Source organism: Macrosteles quadrilineatus, unplaced genomic scaffold, assembly GCF_028750875.1.
Source record: "Macrosteles quadrilineatus isolate MER2022 unplaced genomic scaffold, UCM_ALF_1.0 Scaffold_8__2_contigs__length_117827958, whole genome shotgun sequence".
NCBI classification, from domain to species: Eukaryota; Metazoa; Arthropoda; class Insecta; order Hemiptera; family Cicadellidae; genus Macrosteles; species Macrosteles quadrilineatus.
Genome location: NW_026542601.1, coordinates 36,341,190 through 36,365,541, shown reverse-complemented (window position 1 = coordinate 36,365,541; position 24,352 = coordinate 36,341,190). Strand labels below are relative to the sequence as shown.

Below are 24,352 nucleotides of genomic sequence, written 5' to 3'. Positions count from 1 at the left end.
TGTGCCAAAAACTGAGGGTCACTAGTTTGAATCTCGGAATTTTCAAATGTAAACATATGTCATGTTATACATCAATTTAAAGGTATTTGTTAGACACACATTTTGGCAAAAACAGAAATCAGTTATCTTTTTCCGTTTCAAAATGGCGGCAGTTTTTTTGGAAAAAATCTATATTTTTTTAATACTCTGTGTGTCCTATACCAATGCATTTATCCCTTCTCTGGTTAAATTGTATTACTCGTTATGAAATTAGCTTTACTTTGATATGCTACAAGTAACGGTTTTTTGAAATTATAAAAATTCAAAAAAAAAATATTTTTGAAAATTTGAAAATGTTCATTTTTCAAAAATTTCAAATAGCAACATATGTCAAGTGGCACATCATTTTATAGGTTTTTTAATTCCTAACAACTTTGTAATTTACACTTACTTTGTATCTCTTTTAGGTTTTACGTAAATAACAAAAAACCTAATTTTCCTATATCAAATGCATGTTATTTGGGTTTAACAGTAAAGACCCAATTTGATGAAGTGTTAAACCACGTCAAACCCAAATTACACGCATTTGATATAGGAAAATTAGGTTTTTTGTTATTTACGCAAAAACTAAAAGAGATACAAAGTAAGTGTAAGTTACAAAGTTGTTAGGAATTTAAAAACCTATAAAATGATGTGCCACTTGGCATATGTTGCTATTTGAAATTTTTGAAAAATGACCATTTGCAAATTTTTAAAAATAATTTTTTTTGGGAATTTTTATAATTTCGCATTGGTATAGGACACACAGAGTATTAAAAATATATAGATTTTTTCCAAAAAAACTGACGCCATTTTGAAACGGAAAAAGATAACTGATTTCTGTTTTTGCCAAAATGTTTGTCTATCAAATACCTTTAAATTTATGTATAACATGACATATGTTTACATTTGAAAATTCCGAGATTCGAACTAGTGACCCTCAGTTTTTGGCACACCCTGTATTGGGAAAAAGTTAAAAATATTTTTACGTTATTCCTTGGGGTGGATTTAGCGGGAAGCCGGGAAATAGTTTTATTTCATCCTTGTACGTTAAGCCGTTTTTCCGTAATCAATTTGAGACACCTCTCGTGAAACACCCTGTATAGGGCCCAGAGGTATCTTCATTTACACTCATACTACTCCACATCATCACAAATACAAATATTCTCATCTACTAAATAAATGTCGTAATGTTAACATGTGTCTTGTACCATGAGATTTAACTCTAAGGATTAAGTACCTATCTCCTCTTCTGGTATAAAAGAAATCCAAAACCTCGGGTATTTTTTAAATGTCATGCGTCGTCTTTAATGCCATGCTCGCCAAAGCTTTGTTAACCGTAAAATAAAAATAAAAACTTACAATAATAAAATATGCCATCCCTAAACAATGTTGTTTCAGGGAATTCACTCCATACCTGCAGTTTCTCTTCCTTTAAGCAAACTTCCCATATAAGCTATTACCGTGGGTTGCATGGCAAGACCTATAGATTGGTGACGAATTTTTTTTTTCAATTTGAGGTCCTTAGAGGCCAAAAACACCCTCCATTCAAATTTGTATATATAAATACATAGTACATATATGTATGTATACGATTATGTTTATGTGCCCGTTAGTGCGATATCTTGAAATTTGAATAGAAATTTTGTACAAACTTGTAAAACTACATTTATTCAAACTCAAACGAATTCGCAAATCAGTATGATTGGACTATGGAAACGGGGATTTAAGGGGCTTTAATGGGGTAAAAATTGGGTTTTCCCATTTTTGGCCCTAAAACATAACACTTTACAAGTTCTTTTCTAACTATATTGTATGGATAAAAAAATTAATAATTTTGTACATATCTAAGCACTAAGCATATACATGCAAATCTAAGCACTTATTAAAATTCCTTTTATTTAAATAGGAAATAAATCAGAAAATGGTAATATTTTAGTGGAGATCTAGCCATACAGATGTAAATTCGCTTAGTCTACAGGTTTGTAAGAAATTTAAAGGGGCGTTGATGCACATATGAAAATACTCTAAATATATGATTGTGGAACCTTGATAAGAAGACTCTCGATAACAAGTCACCCTTGATAACAAGTGTCATTGTAAAATCCCCTCAAAATTATTTTACCCCTAATCACATGTTATTACAAACCTCGATAAAAAGTCAACTTTGATAACAAGTCTATTTTACAATCCCCATGAGAGTCTTGTTATCAAGGTTCTACTGCATAGTTCGTTAAAGATTCGCTTAACTTGTATAATTTTTTTTTTTTTTAAGGGAGAGGAGGTAAAAATGCTTTTACGCACACAGGTAGCCAGCCTATAGTGTGAGACTCCTGAGCTTGTCAGACTACTCACTAAAAAAACCCCTCTACTCTGTTGGACACAGACCTGGGATTGTTTGTCACATTACTTCAGGTCAGGTCAACGTGTGACCTAAGCCCTCAGGGCTCGCGCCGTTTCTGGCATTCAATTTCTTTATGACCTAGACTGCATCTCGGTCAAGCTCTAGCTTCTTTGTGCGGAGAATATCCTGGACGAAATTTAAATAACTGCAAATAATAGCAAAAACATCGATTTAATCTAAACCCTAATCCAAAAACATACAAAAACTGTCATAGAACCTTATGTATTTCTCGAACCAATGACACTATTTTAAAAATATAATATAATATCTCGAAGCTCTATTTACTATTTACTCTATTCACACAACACTTAAGTAAATCAGTCCCCCAAGTCTAGTTCTTACAATAAAACCTAGGTTACTAGGGCACTGTAGCTTATTCCCTAATCCCTATGATAAATTTGTTAAAACTTGGAGTGAAACGGTTGGCAAATCAGTTTGAATTTGGTTTAAACAACTTAAACAAGACTAGTGTACCTGTTGCTCGAATTCGAGCAATTGCGAAGCATTACAGTCGACTCACGAAGATTATGGAAATACTCACGATCTACACAACAATTTTGATTAAAATCTTTTGTAAATATCTTATCTTTTCTCAAAAAGCCAATCTTGGTTTTTAGTGTTTTCTACAAATTTTTCCCTCTCACAGCCGCATTAGGTTGTCTATGATAACGATTATAAATGGAAAAAACCATTATTTCTATTTCTTCTGCTTGGTTGTGTTCTATGACTTTTTCTATGTTTCCATTGTTTGCAAATCGGTTATTTCAATGATTGCTCAAGAAATGTAGAACAGTGTTAATTCAGTTTTATTTTTAGCCTATATCAAATTGTCCAGGATTTCTCGCTTTTTTCTATTGTAGGCCTAATAATTTCACCAACCCAAGTTTCGTCGACAGATGCATTACGCCAAAGAATATCACCTACGTACAATCTCCAAGAAGTGGTAAAAAAAGGCAGAAACCAAGCCATACAATAGATATAAGTTAACCCTTTAAGAAATAATTTTAAGAGTTACTGTGATATTAGGATTTTCCACTGATTTGGTAATAGAACATTATATTGCAAAACATGACACGATGCAGAATAAAATCGATTTTAAAATCAGAAATACCCATTGCAAATACTGTACTTCATTTGGAAAAATTCAATAAATCACAATTTAAATATTAACAGCTGTTTCATTAAAAAGTAGTGTAGAATTATGCATATGGTAAACAAATTTGAAGAGGCAACTTTAAAGGCTTCTGGGGCAGAGCCCCAAGGGAATTTACCTCGTTCCTCTTTTGATGGCTCATCTATAGACCAAGACCTTTCTTTAGAGACCCCTACCAAGTTTCTACGCCCAGCCGTTCTCTCAAGTTAGCTGGGACAAAAACCCAGTTTTTCCTCCATAAGAATAACATGGGATGGGAATTCAAAGGCCACTGGGGCAGAGCCCCAACCCCAAGGGAATTTACCACGTTTCTCTTTTGATGGCTCATCTACAGACCAAGACCTTTCTTTAGACACCTCTACCGAGTTTCTACGCCCAGCCGTTCTCTCAATTTAGCTATGACAAAGAAAAACAGTTTCAAATTAATATATAGATACCTTTGTCTTACAACCCTCAAGGCTGCCTGGACGTTTGTTGATAAGCGTTTGTTGAATGAAATGATTGTTGTCTATGGAAATTGCCAGTGGTGCTGTATTTTCTTTGTTTCGTTTCTGATATGAAATTCGATCATTCAAGTTTTGGCACTGTTTACAAACACGTTATTGCAGCTAAACCAATTTAATATTTTAGCTGATCTGACCAATTGCTTTCGTCCTGAGGTGGCGCACGCATACTGCAGACAACGACAATGAGTTATCATCAGCAAACAATTAAGCATACCCTACCCTCAGACTCAGGCACACAACTTGGCAGGTCATTGATAAAAAGGATGAGTAAGACAAGACCAAGCACCGAGCTTTTGGGATACCGGTACCGCTGCAGTGATTGCCAGGGGAGGTGAAAATGCAGACTTAGAACAGTCGTTGTCATCAATTAAAGGAATTTGAACTGCCTGAGTTCTGCCGGTCAGATAAGATTCTATGTATCTAGGAGTGAGCCATGCCTCTTATCCCGAATGAGCAAAGTTTGTCTAATAAGAAGCAGTGATCTACCGTACTGAACGCTTTACTATAAAATCGAAGAAGATTCCAGCTGCAGCCTTTCCTGGATTGAATAAAAAGATGAGACTAGAAAGTGAATGGCATCATTTTTTTGTGAAACCAAATTGATTTTGGGAAAGAATATTGTGTTAATTAATAAAAGATATCAGTCTAGAAAGAAAAATCTGTTCAAAATATCTTCGAAAGAGTTTAAACAAGGGAAATAGGACGATAATTGTTTATATCAACCTTTTTACCCTCTTTGTGAAGTAGGCGAACAATTGCATCATGTTTTAGTTCAGTCGGATTGGAAACACCCCTTCTTCGAACGAGGAATTGATGATGATTTGAGGGGAGAGCATATAAGATCACTGATTTCCTTAAAGAGTTTTGTGCAAAATCCATCAAACCCTGATGTTCTTAGATTTTAATCCCATAATTTCATGCATTACTAAAGTCTAAGTTGTGCAGAACAAGTATTTAAGGTGTTTTTGTAAGATGGCAGAAAAGAAGTATGCATTCTCTAAAATTGTCCAGGTGGTATTTTGAGAAGATAGCCTTGAAAATTTGACTAAAAATTGTTGAAAATACTTGCAACCCCAGATGGCTCATAAACTACAATACCATTCTCATCCAAAAGAGAAATTATCAGAGTTATTTCCTTATTCTCGGGCTTATGGTCATTTACAATTAATGTTCCAGGGAGTTTTTGGTTTGTTGGAAGATTTATTGATCGTATTGAGTGCTGCTTCAGATTTGGCTTTTGAAATTTCAATTCTATAATGTCGTTTTACCCTTCGGTACAACGAGTAGTCGCAGCTAGTCTGGGCGCGCGGCCGCGCTTTGGCGGGGGGTGTAGAGGGGAGTGTTTATTGCTCATTTCCAAAAACATCTGGCCCACACGGCAAGCCGTCAGTGCAGCGGCTGAGGGTTGTTGGCTGTGGGGGGTGAGTGAAGAGTGAAAATTTAAAAACGTACGTTTTCATGTCCCTGGCCTTTTACTTCGTAGATACTGGATTTGTAGTTTATTATTATGTGTTTTAATATTTTTTGGGACGGGGGCAACATGTTACACACATTTATTTGGTTTTAAATAGGTTCTAGGTATTTTTTTCGTATTTTTTAAGTCTCAAAATTCACGACCATGACGTGTCCCTAGGGTACATTTTCCAACTTTCACGCTGTTTTTAGACTAATTATTCATGCCGAAATATATAAAGCCATATTTTTATGTCATCAATGGTTTTAAACTTACAAAAAAGGAGCATATTATAATTTTATTGTCATTACAAACTGACTACCATGACAAAATAAGTCTGTCCCTCGATTTGGCGTCACGACCATTTGGGAAAAATTTTCAACTTTGGAGCACGACAGTGGCAAGCCTGGCGTCGATGGAGTCAGTTGGTTTTAGAGACTAGTTCGGGGTGTACGTCAGGATTGTGGTGCCAGTCGTTTCAAGTTGAAAGGAGGAATTACAAGATAAATAAGAAAAGATTGTTGTTTTTTGTAATTTTGGTGTGTCCATGACCGTACGTAGTCATTCGATGAAGTAGACATGGTGTTAATTTTTGTTTATAAGATATTTCAATTGCTAGATTAACCTAGAAGTCCACTTTGTATCCTCGAACATGAGGTGCAGGGCTACCGCCAGAACAGAGCCAGATAACACGTAATTTCACGACCAAAGTTTCACGACCATCGCGGGTTTTTTCACGACCAATCCAGCATTATGGATTATAGTGTGTTTGGTCGTGACAATAACTTTAATATAATTGTAAATTGAGCAGTTTAGTTCAATTGAAACACATATTTTTATTATAACAAACAGGATAATTGAAGGATTGTTTAGAAAGATTTAGATTATTCCAGACAATTCACGACCGCCTGTCCCTGACCATCACGTTTATGATTTCTAACATAAAAATTTCAAAAATTAAAATATCGTCATATTTCAATGTTTTATACACAAAAGAAGCACACCTTTATACAAAAATAACGATTTTTCGGGTCTCAGGTAAGTTTTTTTGGAGATATACAAACATAAAAAGATTTTATTGGTTTTTTTCAAATTTTTGAGTTTTTTTATTTTTTTTCTAGAAAGACTAAATATACCAAAAGCTTAGTGGCCTTTTTATTGTATAATGGTCATAAAAGTAAATTAGTTTATAGCAAAGCATAGTTATAAAAATAATATTAACTATTTTTAATATTCATTTAAACGTCCGTTATGGTCGTGACAGGATTTTGTGTTTTTCCACTAAAGATGCACTTTTAAAAAGAAACTACCAAAGATATTGCGTTACCATGGACATTTTATGAAACTTAAAATGTTAATGGAATAAAAAAAATAATAAAAGTTTTGAATAAAGGGGAAAAAATTTGCAAAGTGCTTTTCCTGAAAACGTACATTTTGAATTTTTCACTCTGAACCGTAATTCTCAGAACGGCTAGTACACAAGGGTCCGCGCGCCCAGACTAACTGCGACCACTGTACTCGCCTGACAAAGAGGATGAACGCTGTTTAATGCCCCGTTCACACGGGGCGAGTTTACAAGCTACAAGCCGGATTTTTTACATGCAGCTAGTACAATAGCTCAGTGTGAACGACGTACTCGCTCCAAAAGCTGCTTGTAAAAAAGCTCTGGAAAAAGTTGACGCTGCCGCTACTTTACACGCCAACTCGCCAGCTTTTGAGCGAGTAGGCGTGTAAAGTAGCCCATTGTGAACACAGTTGCTTGTGCGCGTGCGCGTGTTATTCGAAGATGTCGGAGGATTTAGTTCAAGCCAGCTACTGAGCGAGTGGACAAGCTCCGTGTGAACGAATACAAGCGCACTCGCCAACTCGCCGGCTTCTTACACACCGGCGAGTAGCGTGTAAACTCGCTCCGTGTGAACGAGGCTTTATAGTCTTTACCGAGTGTCCGTAAAGATTACGAGTACGATTTTTTATAGCAAGAATATCAGAAGATAAATTTACTTTTGAAGCTGACTGAAGATTTATTTTTGTTATAAGAGGAAAACAAAGATTCGAAATAGAACCTCAGAATTTGGAAAAACTCACAAAACTTGTCAAAACTACTTGATGAAAACACCTTATCCCAACTTTCTTCTTTCAAATAAAAACGAAAACATGGAACATTACCAGTTGAACATTTTCTGGATTCTTTAATAAGATCGAGGGTCCCTATAACAACCAGTGCAGAAAGTTTGACTTCAGCTACCTGAGCGATTGTGATGAGACAGCAGTTACCATAAGACACTGCTTTTGATAAGATCATCAGAAATATTACAAATATTAAATATATATATTTCGAGCCCTTAAAATACCTAGGTAGGTAGGTTGTGATGGTGTAGCGTAACCCATAAGATGACATTGGGTTAACAAGATCTTATTTTAAAGCTTTTATCACTAACACATCTATGTTGAAGTCACCAACAACTAAAGTTTTTATATGCTTTTTAAGAAGAAGACCATCCAGACAATCATTCATGTATCATTCATTGCTTTTTTTATCTTAATCCTGCTATGTATTGTTTATTTTCGTTAACCTTTCTATTGTAAATTAATGGAACTGTTGCAAATAAAATAAATTCAACATCAATCAAGCTAAAATAGTTTTTTTTTACATACCATAAAAATTTGCTATGTCATATTTTTAACTAAATCGCCAAAAAATGGAATCTATGTAAGTAAATATGTAAGTAACTGATTGAAAATGTTGATGTGGTTATAGTACGCTTAAGTAGTTTCAAGTAGAGACGAAATATCAGTGGCAGTGGTTTTCAATATAAGGGCGGAATGTTTTGTAATACCTGTTCTTTCCTTTCCGGCTTTCGCGATGGTGAGTACTGCTGACGATATTTCTTATGTGTTCTAACATTTTTATCGGTCTTCATCCTTGTAGCTATTGATAATTGCTTTGTGAATTAAATACAATGCTGTTAAATTTTTATAGAATAATCATTTTTATCATGCTATATACTAATATCAAATTATAACTTTCATTATCAAATTATAACAAATTATAACTTGTGAACCACGTTGCACGTTTCAGGTTGGGTTCTCGAGTCATCATTTCACATGTTACAAGTTATTACAAGTATCTTATACTCTGTTTTAGGCCTTTGTACTGAATCTTTTATCTTAATTAATACTTAATTTGTCTCTAAGTAAATTTTTACAGTTGCATTGCTTGGTGTTTGAAAAGTAAAAATAGGCAAGCAATCAACGCCACTCAACTTAGGCTAGGTCTAAAGATCTAGGGATTATATCCTTCCTAGTTCACCCATTCACGGGTTTCAAGTTGACAAATGTTTTCAATTAATTAACCCTCCGAGTGTCACGTGTTTTGGCCTTAATGTCAGCCTATTTTTTGCTCATTTGCAAGGTTTTATTAAAACTGATCTGAGAAGCTTAAAAACAATGTTAATTATACTGTTCTATATACCATTTTGTTTGGAAAATCTTGGGCTTCAATATTATATATAAAACATAAGGAAGATTTAAAAAAAAAAAAATTTTTTAGGTAAAAAAATGTATAATTTCGAAAATTTTCAAAAAAAAATAAGTTTGCGCTCAATGAAATTGTATAAATTATAGGCCTATAAATATTTGAAAATAGCCACTTTGTTCTAAATTTTATGAGGATTACAAATCTATAATAATATAAGGAAGTAGATTTGCAAATAAAAAAGTTATGGGCAAAAAACAGATTTCAGTACATAGCGTTTAGCTAAGAATGCATAGCCCAACCATAGCTAGGAATCTGGCTGATAATTTACATCAATATTACTACCTACTTCTTCAGGATCATCAACCAGCACTTCAAAACCACTTAAATCTTCTTATAATGCACCACGTATATCACTACTTTTGATTTTTAACACTAAAACAATGATAAACGTAATAAAAAACATCATTCATCGGTCCGAGGGTAACCTAGCTGTTTACAAATACACGCACGTCAGCTCAGTCAGCTGTCTGCTACAATATTTTCGGAACTAAAATGAATAGTGCTTAGAGACAGACCTCTGCAGAAAGCTTAGAATATTACGGACAGAACGATACCTAACTCAATCCAGTACAGTCCGATTCAGTTAGTCATAGAGCCTTCGCCGTAAACAGTGTTCGCGAGTCGCTGCAGCGACGCACGACACTATACAAAGTGCGTTACGCGTCGCTGCAGCGACGCATGACACTCGGAGGGTTAAAACTGTTTCGAATTTCATTCAATGTTTAAAATCAAGGGATAGTAAGTTAATGCACACTTAGGCCTAGGCAAACTTGTGCCTATGTCAGGGTGGTTGTGTAGGAACTTAACTTAGGCTATTTGGCTTTTATGTTGCCCTATGCTGAAAGACGAGGAATGGAATAGGGCCTATGTTACATTTCCATTGCATAAAAATTTACAGGATGATCATGGATGTGATGTAACTTAACTTAAGTTATGTATAGTTTTGATTTCTAAAAAATAGTCAAGTAGCCTATGTTTATGTTAACCCTCCGAGCGTCACTCGTCAAAAAATCGACGCGTGACACTGGCGAAGGCTCTATGACTGACTGAATCGGATTGAACTGGATCGAGTTAGGTATCGTTCTTTTCGTTATATTCTACGCTTTCTCCAGAGGTCTGTCTCTAAGCGCTTTATGTTCTCCGAGCCGATCGTAATTGTAGCAGACAGCTGACGTGCGTTTTGTAAACAGCTAGGTTACCCTCGGACCGATGACTGATGTGTTTTATTACGTTTATCATTGTTTTAGTGTTAAAAATCAAAAGTAGTGATATACGTGGTGCATTATAAGAAGATTTAAGTGATTTTGAAGGGCTGGTTGATGATCCTGAAGAAGTAGGTAGTGATATTGATGTAAATTATCAGCCAGATTCCTAGCTTTGGTTAGGCTATGCATTCTTAGCTAAACGCTATGTACTGAAATCTGTTTTTTGCCCATAACTTACTTATTTGCAAATCTACTTCCTTATATTATTATATATTTGTAATCCTCATAAAATTTAGAACAAAGTGGCTATTTTCAAATATTTATAGGCCTATAATTTATACAATTTCATTGAGCGCAAACTTTTTTTTTTCCAAAATAGGCCTAGGCTATTTTTTTTTTACCTAAAAAATTTTTTTGAAACAAATGTTCCTTATGTTTTATATATAATATTGAAGCCCATGATTTTCCAAACAAAATGGTATATAGAACAGTAGAATTAACATTGTTTTAAGCTTCTCAGATCCGTTTTAATAAAACCTTGCAAATGCGCCAAAAATAGGCGGACATTAAGGCCTAAACTATGGACACTCGGAGGGTTAAAACTTACTGCAATTATGGTGTCGCTGCGATAGTTATTGTATCCTGCTAAGATATCATTAATCATAGTCACAGGAATTGTAATAACTTATCGCTAGGACTGCCTTGGTTTCACGTGTGCGCTCGGTGTCCAACCGCTGTTTGCCGGCAGTTTGGACATTTTTTTTCCAACGCTATATTAGCCTATGCAATGAAAATGATCCAGGGTCATTCCGTATCAAATCAACACACTTTTAAAATAATTTTTACCTCACCATTTTAGATTTTGATGAAATTTGGTAGGCCTACATATGTTAACTTACCTTTTGTGCAAACTAAGAAAAATATCAAATTTAAGCTCAATATCTCAAACGGTTTCCAAAATACAGCTGTGTAAAGTTTCCAAAAAACGCAACATTTTGACCTTCCGCGTAATTTTTAATTTGAAATTGCTGCTCTGCCCCAGACAAGATAGAGAGTTCAAATTTGTGCCATTTTAAAGCTTATTGTAAGATCTTTCATATGACATGCAACTTGACAGAGGTTAAGAGAAAAGGTATTTTTCAAAATTTATATTTTTTATTTCAAATTTAAATTTCTCAAAAAGCGCACCTTTAAAAAGATTGAAAAAATTCTGTAGTGTTGGTTGGGTTGTTACTAAAAAGTGTTACAAAAATTAAGATGGGACAGCAATGGCTTCATACTGTAAAAATTTATTGAAAAATGTTTGTTTTACCCGGAAAGGAAATTCAACCACTTAAGTTACTTAGTGCACCTAACATTTCTGAGCCGCGATCGACAAAATCTTGTAAAACCGATACTGCCCTGTTCTATGTTTAATGAGGTAGGGTTTAAGTTAAGCTTATCAATCAATAAAAACCCGAATTCCAAAATTTTTGACCTTGGTGTCTCAATATTGGCCGTACTGAAAATTTTGCTTTGCCGACAAGAAGTCCCTTTTTGCTTTCCACATCACATAACGTGTGTATATTTTCTATTTAAGAAATATATTAATAAGCTATAGGCCCTAGGCCTAGGCTAACTTTAGTAACAAAATCTTAACTGTTTCTTAACTTAATGTCTCTTTAAGTGTAACCGACTAGGCTTCCGATTGTTCCCAATTATTCCGAACATGCTAAGTAGGCTAAAATGGTTTAAAACTGCTAAGTTAACTTAAGTATCCAACGATCAGATGACATAATACCCCCGCCGCAGCAAACCTGCCGTCTAAGCGAATTTCCATTTGGCCGAATTGATTTTCAATTGATCTATTTAAATAACATTAGGTTTAACGAGTACCTAGGTTTGCTGCTACAAGGAAACTAATAAAGTAGTGTGTTTTTAGTAAAATATTGATAGCTTACTATAAAATAAATAAATTGGCCAAGTTTGATCAAAATATATCCATAAACAAGCAAACTACAACATTTTACAATATTCTCCATAAGAATAACATGGGAATTTTAAATTTACAATTTTTTTAGTTTTCTCCGTAACCAATAACCGTACAAAAACACTTTGATATACTGAATTGTTTGTTTTTTTAAGCTCTTTAAGAAGGTTTAGAGAAAAATTGGGAAATTTTGTGTTTTGAGGGTAAAAAGTGAGAAAAACCAATTTTTACCCAATAAAACCCCCCATAAAACCCTGTTCCCATGGTCCGATCTAGCTGGATCGCGAACTCATTCAAGTTTATCCCGCCTTACACCTTCAAACCAAATTTCATCAAAATCGGATAAAAATTACTCAAGTTATCGTGTTCACGGACACATATATATATAAATCTATATATATATATACCTATATATATATATATATATACATATATAAAAATTTGAACGAATGGTGTTTTTGGCCTCTGGGGACATTAAAATGAAAAAGTAGATCGGTCCCGGGCCTAAGTCTTACCATGAGACCTACGGTAATAGCTACTTCCCTATAGGGAAATTCGCTAAAATTCGCTAATAAGCAAGCTTACATTGTAGCAAGATAACTTCTAATGAAGCTTCTTAAGTTATTAAGTTAGGGTATTATCTTATTGCTGTGAATAATCTACCTTGTAACTTAAAAATTGAAATATTTTTCAATATGCAGATGATACCACTATGCTTAATATTAAATTATATAACTAACCTCAACAATTCTATTGTTCATGGTATCAATAGGGCCACAGAATGGTTTGTTGCCAACAGCTTTCTTTAAGGACAAAACGTTGCACCTAATTTTTAGTCTTAGGGACCAGATACTATGATGTCTAAAAGTAGTGTAAAATCTCTTGGTGTTACATTGGATCAAAAATTGTCTTGGAGCTTCATATAAACCAACTTTGTACTAGGCTGAGTCGATTAAAGTGCCTTTTTAGAAAATTACCAGCACAATACCCGATTCAGAAAAAAACTTGACATTTCCTAGTTATACTGGAGGAATCCAAGAAAAGCTATGAAATAATAGTGGGCATGCAATGTATTAATAAGATTCCCACATTTATGTTCTCTCTCCCATAACTTATTTTAACTCTTAAACATATAGTGTTCCAATGGCTAGCTGTTAATCCTTTTTACGAACTCAAAGATTTTTTAGACCTCCCTTCGTCAAAGTTATGTTTTTAGTTGTCTTTATCTAACTTTTATGCCTTCACATAATGCCTTGTAGGTAGCCTAGTTACAACCTGTCTGATTTTGTAATGTTATGCTGTTATGCTAACTTTTAATGGTTGTTTTTACTTCTCGATAACGATAAACTCTTGTGATATTACTTTTAGATCTATTAAATAACTTAAAATGCATTTTTTTTTTTTTTTCTTCATAGACTTAAAAGTACACTCTGCAACTTAATTCTCAATTTTACAACTGCTCTGCATGAAAAATGTTTGACTCTTCAAATACATTTGTAATATGTCTACTGGAAATAAACATGTCTTAACATTAGTGTTATTTTGTTAATTTCAGTCTCATAGGAAATTCAGTGCGCCCCGTCATGGGTCGATGGGCTTCTACCCTAAGAAGAGGTCCAGGCGTCATCGTGGTAAGGTGAAGGCCTTCCCCAAGGACGACCCCAAGAAACCTGTCCATCTAACAGCTTTTCTCGGCTACAAGGCTGGTATGACACACGTAGTGAGGGAGGCAGACAGACCTGGTTCAAGTAAGTTATGTTAAACTTATCAAACTTAACCATCTTCATCTTACCATTTTAATCTGTTAAGTTGAGCATAATTTTATTGTAAGTTATTTTCAGACAAACAATGCCGCTGATGAAAGTTGCCTAGGCCTAATATAATTGAGCATTGCTGGATTTTTATTTTATTTTATTTTTGTTTCCTTTTAACAAAATTAATAGTAGGCCAATTTGAAAAATTTACACAGTATAACTCCAATCATCCAAATCGATCGGGATTGGACCCCATTTGGATAATCAAAAGTTGGGATAGGCTAATTGGATTTTTACCGAAATAAGGCTGAGTCATGTCACGCTTTTACTATTGTTATCGCAGAATGCATCTGCGATGATTTTGCGATCGGAAAATTTAATGCCTTTATGGTCTTGGAGTAGGCCTACCTGATTTTCCGTTACCACAGGAGACGATTATGGTGTCAAAACTACTGGGATATTGGAATTTTGATTGGATCGCAAAAATGTTACCGTGACCACAGGAGACAACGGTGGTGTCAACACAATCGCGAGACAGGGTTTTGGATATTTCCGCGTTTACGGCTTCCGCTTTCTTTAATAACGATTCTTATTAACTGTGGTTTTAAATTAAAAATTATTTCTGTGAGCAATTCGGATAATCGGTGATTCAGATAGTTGGCAGTTCTACTGTACATGATGTGAACACCCTTACAGGCTGCAGTGATCTCTCTGTTTATACAGAGTGTGTCTGCCACATCAAACAGCATCTGTTTCGCCCTCGGGCTGAGACAGTTGTGGCATATTCCATAACCTAGGTTGAGCCCGTCGGGCAATGACCCTCAGGAAAACCATGTCACAGACAGTCATAATCTTAAAATTTTACTCTAAGTTTAAGGTTAGGCGGGTGTTGTTAGGTAATGCTGTAATAGGTATTTAATTCAAAATAATTATCCTAATATTAACTTGATTTTATTTTTAATTTTTCAGAGATAAACAAGAAAGAAATTGTGGAGGCTGTGACCATCTTGGAGACTCCTCCCATGGTGATTGTGGGTGTCATCGGCTACATTGAGACACCCCATGGCATGCGCTCACTGGTCACTGTGTGGGCTGAACATCTGTCCGAGGATTGCCGTAGACGCTACTACAAGAACTGGTGAGTCAAGATTCTCCCTTAAGCTCCTGGAACACAAACTACCTATTGATGTGAGAGCCCTCACAGGCCGCAGTGATCTCTCTGTTTCTACAGAGTGTGTCTGCCACATCATACAGCATCTGTTTCGCCTTTGGGCTGAGACAGTCGTGGCATATTCCATAAACTAGGTTGAGCCCGTCGGGCGATGACCCTCAGGAAAACCATGTCACGGACAGTTACTTAGGGCCTTAGGAGGCTTGTAATTCCCTTCCAAGTCGCTCATCAATCATTTGATGTTTTATAACTTGTTAACTATTTCTTCATCAGTTTATTCAACACTGATGACATCTCAAATTAGGATTATAACAAAATTTCTTTTTTAATTTAAAGTTAATGATAAGTAAGTGGTTATTTTCTGTACATTAGGCGTAGGTACTTGTTCAAATAGGTCTACTCTAAATTTATTATTAATTTTTTAATTGTAGATAACAATTTAATTATTTGATGACATTGTATGATGTCAATCAATCTCATCTTAAAAATAACCCAAACACTCCTTAAATTAAATCATTGCTGGCTTAAGTTATCTGTTTTTACTGGCATCCATGATGATAACCCTTTGTGTACAATGGTTAGAACCTGATATATGTGAAGATAATCTAGGGCGGTCTGAGATGTCTAAAAACAATACCCAAGAAAGTCATTGTAGCCTAGTTATTTTGTTATATTTTTCTTCTGTAAGACCTAACTAGTAGAACTATCCAAGCCCAATAGAGATAAAGTGGTCTGTATAGCTTTATGGAGAAATTTCTTTCTACTTTTTAGTTGAGCTCGTAGGCTAAGAAACTGTACAGCTATTTAACTTTAAATGTGCAACATGAGCATAAATAAATCATCTAGGCCTACCATACCATATTTGTTGTGAACTGGAATAAATTTCTCATTCAATAATTCCACGTTTTAATTTGATTCAACATATTAATTAGTAGGCCTAGTCATTTTCATTCGATCAATGTCTAAAATCAATTTTTTGTGTTTGGTTGAACGGTAAATTCAACATTTGACTTGGAATTATTTAAATGACCAACATCCATGATGATAACCCTTTGTGTACAATGGTTAGAACCTGATTTTTGTGAAGATAATCTAGGGCGGTCTGAGATGTCTTTAAACAAACAAGTCATCGTTTAACTTGACTCAGTTTATGTTATACAGTTTTTTATTCTCATAAGTGGTAACTACGCTAGCCCAGTTTAGTCAAAGTGGTCTTATTTTGCTAAACAGACCACTTTTTAGCAATGCAGGGTGTCTACCAACCGGGAAATCCGGGGCAACCGGGAATTGTACTTAAATTTTTACTGGCCATGAAATGTACGGGAATTGTCCTTAAATGCCAGACTATGTCCTTAAATTTTTAATGGGTCATAATTTTATTGATCGCTAGTTGGTTAGGAGCACATAAAAGGTTTATCAGATGTTTGTTTACATTTTCATAATTTATTACTAGAGTAATTATGCAATAAAAATCCCATTAACAATCTCAAACCCATTAATATTTTATCACGACAATCAAGTCAAGTACTTCCAAGAACTGTTGACTCAGCAGCTAGCTCATAAAAGTTGTATCACTTTTATTCCTTTACAACTTCTTTTTTTATTACTAGGGTAATTATTATTAGATCTCAAACCTATTTTATCGTGAAAATAATAGCTTTATAATGGCTGTTAAATTTCACTTCTTACTTGTACTTTCGGCTTGAAGATTCAATTTGCCGCGGCCAGTGTCTAGTGCCATAAAACTGTTTGTGGTTTCATATTAAACATGTAAATAATCTACAGTCTTATTTTGTAAGAGTAGTGGCAATATACGGGTATGACGCCACTTTAGGCACGTTTTCCCCATAAGAATAACATGGTGAGCTTTTTTTGACCACTTTTTTAAAAAATCGAGCTCTCGGCCTATACAAGCCTATATTAATGTTCAATACCATTGTATAGCACTATTCCTCATCCATTCACATGTATATTCTCAAAATCATCAACTTGACAGTGCCTCGGGCATGCTCCCCCATATAAAATACGCGCTACCCATATAAAATAATGTTAATTTTTTTTTTACTTTTTGATTTTTTTATGTTGTAATATTGTTTATAATCAAAAGTTGACACCCACTATGTGTGCCAGAATTTCAACCGTTTTGCCGTATCTCAAGCCGTTTTCGAGATATAAGCGTTTTTAGACAGTTTTAGGACTTAGACGATTTTTCATGGTAAATTTTATTTGTACCCATATAAAATAATGTTAATTTTTTTTTACTTTTTGATTTTTTTTATGTTGTAATATTGTTTATAATCAAAAGTTGACACACACTATGTGTGCCAGAATTTCAACCGTTTTGCCGTATCTCAAGCCGTTTTCGAGATATAAGCGTTTTTAGACAGTTTTACGGACTTAGACGATTTTTCATGGTAAATTTTATTTACTTTTCTCTCTGGTACAACTACAGTGAATAACAAGACTAATACAGTCTGACAAATCAGGAAAATTATTCGGTAGGCCTAATAACACCGACAAAGGTTACGGCAAAGTGTCCTTAAATGTACGGGAATTGTCCATGAATTTTTTATCCAGAATGTAGTAGACACCCTGCAATGGAAATACATTTACAATAAATATTTTAAGCTAATATTTGTGTAGTTTGAGCTTATAGAGAATCTCCTAAGAATCTATGTAGGCCTACTAGAATGAATTTCCCATTCAATCAATCTACTTCAATTTGATATATTTACACCCAGAACTTTTCATAATCAATGTTTTCTCTCAATTATTTCTATTTATTTTTAATTTGGTTGAATGTTAAATTCAACATGGGACTTTGAAATGATTTAAGTGACCATCATCCATGATGATAACCCTCTGTGTACAATGGTTAGAACCTGATTTTTGTGAAGATAATCTAGGGCGGTCTGAGATGTTAGGCCTAATTTAAATCATTGTAACTTAATGATAATCTCATGACGTGAGTTGTAATGTGCTTATTTAAGCATTTGACTAACCCTGTAACTGCTCTCCGCTCACTGAAGAGAGTGTCTGTTCATGCTGAACACTTTGGTTCAGCCGAACGCTGGAGGGTGAGACTCCGCTCGTAGAAGAGTCTCCCCTCTATTCCCTTGCTTGTGTCGCAGGTACAAGAGCAAGAAGAAGGCGTTCACCAAAGCTTCCAAGAAGTGGCAAGACCCTCTCGGGCTGAAGACCATTGAGCAGGACTTCAAGAAAATGATCAAGTACTGCAAAGTCATCCGAGTCATTGCTCACACTCAGGTAATAAATGCTTGTCCTTTAGGACAATAGTATTATGTTAGACTATTGACTTTTAATTGGATATATATATCTTTTTATGAAATTTGCAGTACCATAAAATATAATAATTAGTTTTTTTGGTTTCCAACTCGACCACTTAATCTAAAGTAACTTTTTCACTGATGTGAGAGCCCTCACAGGCTGCAGTGATCTCTCTGTTTCTACAGAGTGTGTCTGCCACATCAAACAGCATCTGTTTCGTCCTCGGGCTGAGACAGTCGTGGCATATTCCATAACCTAGGTTGAGCCCGTCGGGCGGTGACCCTCAGGAAAACCATGTCATGGACAGTTTGCACAGACCAATCTCTTGTATCTGTTTAGATCTAAACTAGGTCCTCGTTTTAATTATCACAAGGCCATTGCCTAAATAAGTGTAAGGAGCGTTAGCCTACAAAAAATAATAAGTTATTATTAAAATGCTTTTATAAGGTACTTGAGGAGAGCTTAACACTACCTCGTAATGAATGGTCCTTGGTTATTTCACTTATTCCCGAAAAGCCAAGAAATGTTCTCGGCTATTGCAAAGTAACAGTAAGTGCCTTCTGTAGGTGGTACTAATGACTGTTGGTTTCAGATGAAGCTGCTGAAGAAGAGGCAGAAGAAGGCACACATTATGGAGATCCAAGTGAACGGAGGTACAGTGGAGGACAAGGTGAAGTGGGCGAGGGAACACCTAGAGAAGCCTGTACCTGTGTCTAGCGTGTTTGCGCCTGACGAGATGATTGACTTGATCGGAGTCACCAAGGGACATGGATACAAGGGTGGGTGATTTTGTTGGTTGTTAGCGGTTAGTGGAATGGTTTTCCCCCACAAGATTTTACACTGTTAAGTAACAAATTGGCTGCTTTCAAAATTTAGCTTACCTTTAAAATACTAAACTAGGCCTTTTTAGGATATTAAAGTATACTTCCCTGAAGAACCAGCTTTAGCCATTTTTTATTCGGACATAATTGAATGAACCACTCACAGAATATTTTAACATTCTATTTTCTCCCTTAAAATGCGTTAGTGTTGCTGTAACAAAAATGATTTAGAGTCCTTGGAACCATACTAACTCAAAAACTACAACATTTTTTCATATTTCATAGTGCCCCAGATATTTAAATTGCAATCACTTTTGGTTTGAGTAAATATTTTGGGATGGTAGAAATAAAAGTACCCAGTACAAACAAAACACATCTAGCCAAATTGAAAATTATTTTTGTGATTTAACTTAGGCGTACTGTATTTCTTAATCTTGATTTCATTACAATACAAAAACAAGTGTTTTTTTTGCCCTTAGCAGAATTAAAAGTCAATTTGTGCAAATTCACCTAACAGTATCCCAAACAACAAATTTCCAATTTTCACAAGTAATTTGTATACGATAATCATATAAATCAAGTAGCAAAGATGCATGATGATAACGTGAGATGTGTATTTCTGATTTTGTGTGTTGAAACAACTCATGCTGCCTTCCTACTGATGTCTTGCTACTCAAATTTGATTCTTGGTCTTATTCTAGGAGAACCTTTATGACGGGAATCTCATTGCTAAGTTTGTCATATTTTACTGTTTATCTTCAGTACAGGGTGGAAAAAGTAGGCTACTAAGTACTGGGACGGTTAAATATATATATATATATAAAATTATAATAAAGATAGTACTGGGACGGTTAAATATATATATATATATATAAAATTATAATAAAGATAGTCTATGACACTTGAAACAAAGTTATTAGGCATAAAATTCATGTTAGCTTATTCAGCAATATGATATCTTCTCATTGAGGTGGCTCGCTGAGGAAATCTTGAGTGTATTAGCAATAGGTATTAGCAAAATCTTTCAATTAATAGTATTTTGAACTCGGATTTGTGCGTCTCTTAGCGGTGTTAAATAAATTTTAGCCCTTAAGTTTTTTTAACTCGTTCATTATTCTGTAATAAAATATCAGGGGGGATTTTTCTGGACTAAATTTCCCAGGAGGAAATGGCAGGTGGCGCCCTTTACTAAAACGCTGCTTTTAACTCGAGAACCATTTTAGATGGAACATAGACACTCAGTTGTCCGTTTGAGTTCAAATTTGCAGCATTGTATTTTAATAGCTAAGACCTATCAATTTGATAGGCATATTAACCTATGTTTATATTAAAGATTTTTTCTTACTCCTTGTGGGACATCCCCCTGGAGAAGAAAATTGACAAAATGCTTAAAAAGGTAGGTTTTAATGTACCTATTTAGAAAAAAAACCGCGCAACCTACTAAGTAATGTTGGTTCAAAAAATATTAAGCCGTTCCGGGACTTTTAAAACACACTGTTTATTGAAGATATTAGCTTCAGTATAGTACGAATATAATATGTTATTATGAAAAAAAAAACAACCTAGATACGGATTTAAACATGGTAACATTTTTTAAGGTCATAATATTGTACGTAAATTGACATTCATTTCAATGTGCAATCTAGAATGGTTCTCTAGCTATAAGCCTTTAAGTAAGCGGCGCCCCCGCCATATTCCCTCCTCCCACTGGGGATGTCGACCACGCTGGGGGGTGACAACATGCGTTTTTGTGATCATTATAGTGCCAATTAACAACAATCAGAAATAAAATTGTGTCAGGCTTTCCATGCATACTCAACCCCCTTCAGATCCTGGACTGCTAACAGAATCAAGTTAATTACCTGGCACATAGCAAATGCCTTGTATCACAAACTATGTTTCTTAAACTAAGGTATTAAAAACCAAATAGGTAGTATGTTGTGAGATTTGCTTAAAATAATTTAATAATAATAGGCTATTTCCCTAAAAAATTACAATTTTGATTTCTCCATGTTCTCAACAGTTATACAAGTTGTGAAATGGTGAAATGCTTTCTGTAGTCAAGACGCATGATGATAATCATGAGATGTGCATTTCTGATTTTGGGTGTTGATAAAAACTCATGCTGCCTTCCTACTGATATCTTGCTACCGACTTGGTTGTCAACTGTTGCTCAAAGGGCTTTGCTGCTTTAAATTCTCAATTGGTATTTAGATTTTCAAATTGCTTCTTAGGTGTGACTTCCCGTTGGCACACTAAGAAACTGCCTCGCAAGACACACAAGGGTCTGCGTAAAGTGGCATGTATTGGAGCTTGGCATCCAAGTCGAGTTCAGTTCACGGTTGCCCGCGCTGGTCAGAAGGGCTATCACCACCGAACGGAGATCAACAAGAAGATCTACCGTATTGGCCAGGGCATCCACACTAAGGACGGCAAGGTGAGATAATCTGTAGTTGTGTGGTTTGAGGTTTTTCCTCATTTTGATTTTGGCAAGAAGTTGGTGCATACAATGTGTTAATTTATGTATGGGTTTGTGGTAGATAGGTTATCAGTAAGCTGAGAAAGTGGGACAAAATGTAAAGGGATTTGGTTTTTACAATTTTCCTGGGAAAACATTTTAAGATTGTGTCATCAAATACTGCTGGCATAGGCACTAGAAAAAACCTGTGTCTGTGGGTCACTATGTTAGAAATACCTACAAGTTGCATTTTAGATAACTAAGGTTGTACTCATAGACTGAAAAAATAAAACAAGTTTTTGACACTGTAATAGTACAGTAACCAAATGCAGAACCTTGACATCAAGCTCCCTCCCCCCCTCTTTCAAACAGCAGAGATTACAAACCCATGTTTTTGTTTTCCAATCTATTTATTAGCATATTTGGGACGTCCAGGCGACCTAGAAACAGGGAATTGGATGTAAATTTTGATGAACAAATCTGTGAATTTTGTATATAACCGGGAGATTTAAATGTTTGAATAGTCCTTGAAACAATAAATCCACCGATATTGTTTTGTTTAGCGTGGTTGAAAATTGCGGGAAAAGACTGCGAATAACGCATGTTCCTGCGATGGCAAGAAATATCACGGCGTTGCAACAATAACAGGAAATCTGCACGCATGTTGCCGCGATCCCAGGAATCGATACCTATTTTGCCAAGATCCCAGGAATTAACACAGATTTTGCCTTGGTCGAAAATTAAAATCGTCGATATTGCTGCGATTGCAAGAACTTATCATGAAAATTCACTTAAGTGTTTTTAAAGTACCAGCAGTTGAAAATGAACTTGTAACTAAGTATTTGACCATCGGAAATTTTTAATTTTGAACCTTAAAAAACCTGTAATTTTGAACCTGGAAAACCTTGGATTGTCCTTGGAAGTTTATTTTTATGAAACACTAGACACCCTGAATGAAGTATCTGAAAGTCCTGTTTACTATAACATCTTTAACATTATTTCTACTTAACAAATACATCCACCAAATGCTGACTTGACCACAAAGAGAACCTAACTTTGCTTTTTGGCAATGCTTGGATAATTATTGTTGTGGAATATAAATGCTGACTCTTACCACAACATTCTGTCTGGGAATTGTTGATATTTAGTTCAGCAACACACTTAAATTAATATGCAGCTCTGGTTTTCTAAAGGTAACCAAACTTCAATATAGGCTATTACAAGGTTAAACTTACAATTTTTAAAACTTTAATCAATATCTTATATTCAAACTTTTTCTTACCATCGTGTTAGAGACTTACATGGAAGTACCTAATAATAGCTAGATCACTTAACTTCAATGTTATCTGTGTTGTTCACACAGTGTGTATTAATCCAAGTTGTGTTCAGGTTATTAAGAACAACGCCTCTACAGAGTACGATCTGTCGGAGAAAACCATCACACCAATGGGAGGCTTCCCTCACTACGGAGAGGTGAACAATGACTTTGTCATGATGAGGGGATGCTGTGTCGGTCCCAAGAAGAGGGTCATCACCATGAGAAAGGTAAGTCATTGATGTTTCGACAACCCTACATCAGGTCAATTTTGACATGGTTATCTTTCCTGAACAGCCTTTGGTTTGCCTTATGCTCACCTGGAATATATTGTTTGTACTACCACTATTCACGGGTCAATAATTATTAACGGTGACGAGCGCATACGTTTTATTAAGAAGAAAGCTTACGTTTTCTCTAAACATTACTCTTCACTTGTTCAATAGACCTTGTATTTTTTGCAACAAATATGATGAGATTTTTGAGCCAAATAAGTTTTTGATCCTCAATGAAAATAAATGATAGGACTGATTTGTTGCTATAATCAAGTATTTTACATCGTTGATTCACATTTTACCCGTTTTAAACTCGTGATTTTGGTTTCAGTCGCTGCTTGTCCATACCAAGAGGGTGGCTCTGGAGAAGATCAACCTTAAGTTCATCGACACATCCTCCAAGTTCGGTCACGGAAGATTCCAGACAGCCGCAGACAAGGCTGCCTTCATGGGACAACTCAAGAAAGACAGGATCAAGGAAGAAGCTGCTTAGTTTTAATCTTGTTTTTATTGAGTTGATAATAAAATTTTAAAAGGAAACTGACTTGTTTACTTGACTTTTTAGCAAATTTCCCATGTAGGGTATAAGCTATTATTGTACTTAGAAGCGCTTTCATGTGTGAATTCAAAAGCTCGAAATGATCGAAAATCATTACAGTAGTTTCTTTAACTGCCAAGTGGTATTCATCAAAGAACTTGAATGACTTAGGCCTACCTGTAAACTGTTAACTTAGTCCAAAGTAATAAAATGGCTTGTCAACTTGTTAATATTACTCTTTAAAATCAGCTATAACTCTTTCTTAACTTTTACATCTTGTTATACATTTTATTTACATCTTGTTTCTGTTTTTGTAAACAACATGCCAACTCATATGGCCAATGATCAGGTTTCTCGTATTAGTAAGCTTAAACTTTTTAGTAAAAACGGATGTAACATAGAGTATAGGGGCCATCACTCCGTGCCGAAAGTAACTATTTTTGATAACAGCTGACATCAATGAAGGGCGAGGAAAAAACAATCAGC

General features: G+C 35.1%; 1 protein-coding gene across 1 annotated transcript; it reads left to right on the top strand.

Moving 5' to 3' along the window:
• Positions 1-8,365: 8,365 nt before the first annotated feature.
• Positions 8,366-23,868, top strand: LOC128999829 (60S ribosomal protein L3). The gene is made up of 8 exons (XM_054426528.1): positions 8,366-8,400; positions 13,802-13,994; positions 14,970-15,138; positions 18,303-18,438; positions 19,052-19,238; positions 21,515-21,717; positions 23,128-23,283; positions 23,660-23,868. Exons 1-8 carry the CDS (start codon positions 8,398-8,400, stop codon positions 23,819-23,821), a joined length of 1,209 nt encoding a protein of 402 aa, XP_054282503.1. The 5' UTR covers positions 8,366-8,397; the 3' UTR covers positions 23,822-23,868.
• Positions 23,869-24,352: the final 484 nt, after the last annotated feature.

Coding starts and splice junctions, on each gene's coding strand:
- LOC128999829 (XM_054426528.1), top strand. Junction 13,995..14,969: donor GGCAGACAGACCTGGTTCAA/GTAAGTTATGTT, acceptor TTAATTTTTCAG/AGATAAACAAGAAAGAAATT. Junction 15,139..18,302: donor AGACGCTACTACAAGAACTG/GTGAGTCAAGAT, acceptor CTTGTGTCGCAG/GTACAAGAGCAAGAAGAAGG.